Source organism: Oryza sativa, chromosome 9 (assembly GCF_034140825.1).
Source record: "Oryza sativa Japonica Group chromosome 9, ASM3414082v1".
Taxonomy (NCBI): domain Eukaryota; kingdom Viridiplantae; phylum Streptophyta; class Magnoliopsida; order Poales; family Poaceae; genus Oryza; species Oryza sativa.
In genome coordinates, this window is record NC_089043.1 from 27,327,512 (window position 1) to 27,333,742 (window position 6,231).

At 41.7% G+C, this 6,231-nt stretch overlaps 1 protein-coding gene across 4 annotated transcripts; it reads right to left on the minus strand.

The window, feature by feature from the left end:
- Positions 1–1,594: 1,594 nt before the first annotated feature.
- On the minus strand, positions 1,595–6,001 carry LOC4347924 (ABC transporter F family member 1). 4 transcript variants are annotated; one of them, XM_066304192.1, is made up of 6 exons: positions 5,800–6,001; positions 5,632–5,705; positions 5,331–5,488; positions 4,264–4,498; positions 2,092–3,381; positions 1,595–1,994 (listed from the first exon to the last, which is right to left on the minus strand). In XM_066304192.1, exons 2-5 carry the CDS (start codon positions 5,672–5,674, stop codon positions 2,324–2,326), a joined length of 1,494 nt encoding a protein of 497 aa, XP_066160289.1. In that variant the 5' UTR covers positions 5,675–5,705; positions 5,800–6,001; the 3' UTR covers positions 1,595–1,994; positions 2,092–2,323. The 4 variants fall into 4 exon arrangements, with proteins under 4 accessions (XP_066160289.1, XP_066160287.1, XP_066160286.1 ...); XM_066304190.1 differs by having other exon boundaries at positions 1,595–1,997; XM_066304189.1 differs by having other exon boundaries at positions 5,331–5,541.
- Between the last annotated feature and the right edge of the window lie 230 nt (positions 6,002–6,231).

The following is a 6,231-nucleotide window of genomic DNA, read 5'->3' on the forward strand; positions in this document are numbered from 1 at the left end:
TTCATCTTCGTGCACTTGCTGGCGCTGCCAACTGTGCCACGTAGACTACCATTAAGCTCCTTTAATTAACTCGATCTACTTCTGACAGATGTACTCCTATATAGTATGACAGTGCTCTCTCGTCTACCTGCAATGCAAATTGGAGTAAACCCCTAGCTAGAAGAGGCTAGAGAAGAGCAAATCTCTCCCTTCTCCCTTGTGTCCAATGCATCTCTTGAATTTACTGTACTCTGGAGTAGAAGATACGAACAATGCTCAGTAGTACAGTAAATCCATGGATGGAACGGTAGAGTCGGTGTTTGCGGGCGTGGCATCATCAAGATTCACATCCATGCATATATCACAAGACGCACATATACATCCGATTTGGCTGAGAATCTTGATGATGCTGCATCCGCAGACAAGCGCCTTTTTTTCTTTTCAAAGGTAAGCTCCTCTGCTATTCAAAGACCATACATTAGTTGTTCATCATCTTCATCCTTGTTACTCCCTCCGTTTCACAATGTAAAACATCCTAGCATTTTTCACATTCATATTGATACTAATGAATCTAGACATCTTACATTGTGAAACGGTGAAACGGAGAGAGTATTATATATGGCCGTCCCCAAATACATAATTTCTGTGAGGTCAGAGATGCATTTCGTTTCCATCTGGTTAAATTTATATCAGTTCTGTCTGTCTGTCTGATACTTTTTTTCCCTTTCCCTTTGTTTTAGCTTCAAATTCCATGCTGGCGTAATCTTATTATGGTTCTCAACATCCCATCATGAAAAATCTACACTTTTCATGAAAGAAACAAGTGTATGCTCCTACTTTTGCATGTTAATATCCACCACTGCAATTTCTTGTTTATTATGGATTCAATCTAGTGATTTGTTTTTCTCCAGTAGTAGTAAAAATCCAGGCTATTTAGTAGGTTAATTTGGTTCTTTTCTCGTGGGATATCTACAGCACATTTGAAGGAATCGGTCCAATCCCCACAAAATTTAGGAATCTCGCATCTAAATGAGACCTTAAAATACCGCCCTTTCACTTTCTTTGTTATAATAAAAATAGGCTATATAGAATAGAGGTTCGATCTAGATATTCTGTTTAATTCACCGATTTAATTTTCCTCATTTGGGCTAAACCTTGTCATCCAAGCTTTCAATTAATAATGGACCATCATTACTAAGAACAAATCATATATAGGTATCGATCCAAGTATATATAATAGGGAACTATTCTAAACTCTCGAGGGAATGTCCCTCATTGTTTGCGTGTCACCCAAATAGTTATGGAAAAAATTAAAAAAAATGACAATATGTATTAATGTGTGATGTATTACTTCACAAACATGCAACTTAAAATCCAACTCCTACATATCGAAAAAAACAAATTAACATGCAATTTAAAATCCAACTCCTACATATCGAAAAAAACAAATTAAACTACTACATGTCTACAACTAGTTAACATATATTCACAGTCAAATTTGTTTTTTCGTTGCGACATGTAGAAGTTAAATTTTAAGTTGAATGCTTATAATAAGATATATCACATGTTAATACATCTTCTCAATTTAACATACAAGCAACGATGAGACATCCCCTCAAGAGTTTAAAATCCAATCTCATATATAATATCGTGGGGGTGGTACAGTTTCATGTAGATATCTTTTCATGGAGTGCTACTGCTAGCTAGGGGAACTTGGTCACTGATAATAATAACTACAGCAGGTGATCATGCAAGTGCAAACCAAGATAATACTCCCTCCGTTTCATATTATAAGACTTTCTATCATTGCCCACATTCATATAGATGCTAATGAATCTAGACATATATATGAATGTGGGCAATAATAGATAGTATTATAATATGAAACGGAGGAAGTATATCTTATGCATGTGCACCGCCAACAAACCAGCTAATTACACTATACATACATGCTATGCTGGCTGGATCTTGCTGTTTCCTCATTCTCCAGAGACCCCAAGAAGAGGACGGTACATCTGCTGCAAATGGAAGAGCAGCAAGAGCGTCAAGTATATATAGTTACTACCAAGCTTGCAACAAGACGAATATAGATAATAAACACAGTAGTGGTACCATATGGGCTATAGCATCAGATGTAGTTGATGGAGATCAGGTACAAACATCCGTGACAAGCATCCAACTTAACTAAGAGAGAGAGATCAAGAGATGATGATGCAGTCGTCGTCCCCGTTAGGCTGGGCAGTATAGTTTAGTAACAGCCGAAGAAATACTAGTAACTAGCAGAGTGATGGTATCTCCTCTCCGGGCCAGGCAGCAAGATCAAAACTACTCAACTCAACTCAACTCAATCGTCCACTCCGGCCTTGCTCCTCAGGTGCTCCTTGAACTCCATGATGTCACCTTCCCACCTGGTCACCGCCTGCTTTTCGCACACCCATATCTCCTGCGCCACTTGGTTGATCAGCCTGAAGTCATGGCTCACCAGCACAAGCCCTCCATCCCATTCATTCAGCGCCTCTGCAAGAGAGTCGATTGTTTCAATGTCCAGATGGTTCGTTGGCTCATCCAGCAGCAGCATGTGTGGCTCCCTCCACGCCAACCATGCAAATATCACTCTGCTCCTCTGCCCGTCCGACAGGTTCCTCATTGGCATTACCTGTGCCTTCCCTGACAACCCAAACTTGCCGATGGCTGCCCTCATCCTCTCCTCCTCGTTCCCTGGGTATTCCTTCATCATGTACTGCAGAGCTGACATGTCCAGGTCCAGCTTCTCTGCAAGGTGCTGGTGGAATTGTGCGATCCTGAGATGGTTGTGTCGCCTCACCATGCCGTCCAGCGGTATGAGATCACCTGTCATGAGTTTAAGGAGCGTACTCTTCCCAGCCCCATTAGGACCAACCAGCGCCACCCTTGAGTCAAGGTCAACACCAAAATCTAGGTTCTTGTAGATCAGGTTGTCTGGTGTGTACCCAAATGTGACCTCCACAAACTGCAGCACTGGAGGTGGTAGCGTGCCAACATCAGTGAAGCGGAACGTCAATACCTTATCCCTTACAACCTTCTCCGTGAGCCCACCACGCTCCATCTTAGCAAGAGTTTTCTCTTTACTTTGAGCCTGTCGGGCCAGCTTGGCAGATCCGTGACCAAACCGTGCAATGTACTCCTTCATCGAGGCAATCTGGTCCTGCTCCCATCTGTATTGTTTCATTTGATTTTCTTCAAGCTCGGCTCGTGTTTGGACATACTGGTCATAGTTGCCAGTGTATAGCTTGAGCTTCCTGTTTTGCATGTGGATGATATTTGTACATACTCCATTTAGGAAGTCCTGGGAGTGTGATATGACGACAAGTATACGGTCAAATTTCTTCAAGGTTTCCTCCAGCCAGACACAGGCCTCAAGATCTGCAAACAGTGGCAATGGATTGCTAATATTAATCAAGAAAAAAGCACATTTCAGGGCCAGAAAACTTCATAGGAACCATGCATCAGAGATCTTTTGATCTATCCTGAACAGAGCATCCATATCTCTGATAAATCTGAAATAATATAAGTCACATGGTAGCCTAGTGCTAAACATTATTCAGAAACAATGTGGCAGCAAACAATTCACAGAAACCATAGTTATACTGAATATATATATGGTTAAGCAAACAACATTGTTAAGCCAGACAGGACAGATGAATAAATGGTTCACATAATGAAAACCAGCAATATTTTTTTTTAAAATGAGTTTAACACATTTCTGGGAAGTTCGATGCAAAATAAATCCAGGAATTCAAACCCAAATTTGTCGGATGTATATAGTAGTATGGACCAGTCACAATCTAGGTTCATGGTAATGGAAAGCAGACAACACAAGATTTCATGTAGTTGCTTCTAGCTTGTAGCATAACACAAAGCCATAATGGTAATGGTAATGCTTTCCCTGTTTACATGCAACTAGAAGTTAACACACAGCATATATTCACTCAATAATATACATGAGGCACTTCAGACTTTTTTTCATATGCACCAGTACATGAAACAAATAAAGTAGAAATATCAAATATGTAGCCTACATGCCAAACAAATGAATGCTGATTTGCATGTTGTTTCATCACGCTGCACATTAACTAGCGCTGATGCCTAAGACCATAATGTAAAAAATATTTATATCATCTGATGGAAAAAAGAAGTATAGTTCAAACAGGTGCAATTTGATCCCACCCACTCTAAGTGAATTGGTTGTCGATGCATTGCAAACGATTAAACTGGCTTTGGAAGATGGTAACTCAAGAGACTCACCTAGATGATTGGTGGGCTCATCAAGCAAAAGGATAGTTGGATTCATGAAGAGCGCCCTAGCCAAAGCGATCCTCATGCGCCAACCGCCAGAGAAATCACAGGTTTTCTTTGCCTGCATGTGCTTGTTAAAACCCAAGCCAAACAAAATCTCTGCAGCACGCTTTTCAGCGGTGGATGCGTCGATGGCTTCTAAGCGTTCATAAACGCGGTCCAGGGCTTCGCCGCCACCGTCATCCTTAGTAATTCAATCAGCAGAGGCATACGTCAGGAAGGGAAATCCTCAGAAATGGGGACACGGTGAAAAAAAAACTATATATAGGTATAATAAAACTAGTAGTCCAGCAGAAGAAGAGTAAGGTGGTGTTTGGATGCAGGGTGACATTTTAGTCCCCATCACATCGGAGGTTGGGACACTAATTAGAAGTATTAAACTTAACTAAGGACAAAACCCATTCCATAACCCTAGACTAATTCGTGAGACGAATCTATTGAGCCTAATTAAACATGTGCTAATTATGGCTTAATTAGGCTTAAAAAAATTCGTCTCACGAATTAGCCCTCGTTTATGCAATTAGTTTTATTATTAGTCTATTTTTAATACTCCTAATTAGTGCATATGACAGGGACTAACATTAGTCCCCTCTCATCCAAACACCACCTAAGGCCCTGTTTCTTTCAGCTTTGGATTATTATAATCTAGATTATTGGGAGTAAGCTGAAAGAAACGGACAACTTATTGAAGTAGCTTATTATAATCTGGAGCCCAGCTTATTATAATCTGATAAGCTCATTTAGGTGAGCTTTTTCCAGATTATTGGGTGAAAAATTACCCACCATGCCACCCCACTCCCTCTTTAGACTTGCAAACCCAATAATCTAGGCTCTAATAATCTAGGAAAGAAACAACTAACCGTTTATTCTACTATAGATTATAACAATCTAGCTTATAGTAATCTGACTCAATAATCTAGATTATAATAATCTTAAGCTGAAAGAAACAGGGCCTAAGACAGACATTATTGGTGGGAATGGGATGGTAAGAAGGAAGGGAAGTAAAATAAACATACTTGAGCGGCCAAGATTTCAGCCTCCTTCTCGAGCTGGAGTCTCTGTTCGTCACAGCTGATGACAGCTTGTAGCGCAGACATGTCGGAAGCCTCGATCTCATGGGTGAGATGATAGATGTCCATGTGTGGAGGGATAGGAAGCTCCCGGCATCCTATAGCTTTGAGGAGACAGGACTTTCCACAGCCGTTTAAGCCAAGCAAACCATATCGCCTAAGAGACGAGATGAATGGTCTCTATAGTACTAGTACTTACTTACAGATGATGGATTGATTGATTGATGAAAAAAATAATAAAGATTACCTGCCGTAGTTGAGCTCCAGGTCGGTGTCAAGAAGCAGGTCATGGCCGTGGAATGTGAGGGAGAGGGACTCGATCTGCGAGACAAAGATGGATTAATTAGTTACTTAGGGGGAGATAAATAGATAGGGGCGGGGGGTGGGGATGGAAGAAATAGAAAAATAGTGGTACGTGGATGTCGCGGGAGAGGGGATGGGAGGTGAGGACGGCGGTGCAGGTGCGCTCGGAGAGAGTAATGGCGGCCTTGGCCTTGTCACCCCTCTTGGCAGCGGCGGCGGCCTTCTTCTGCGCCGCCTTCTTCTTGCTGGCGTCGGACACCATAGCTGATGCTGGTGCACAGAGAGAAATCGAGAGATCGATCGAGAAGAAACACAAGAATGAGAGAGAGAGAAAGGGCTTTTCTTCCAACAACAAGATACTAGATGCCGTGCTTCAATGGGCTTCCTTCCTCTAAAACGTGGCCCCAAGGCGGTGGAGAGAGACACCCTTTCCCTGCCACGTGTTGGACTTTCTGGGCCAGGCCAGCACCACCCCTTGAAAGCACTATATAACTTAACTTTATTAAAAAAAATTGATCCGACAGGGTTTGGCTAATGGATAGGG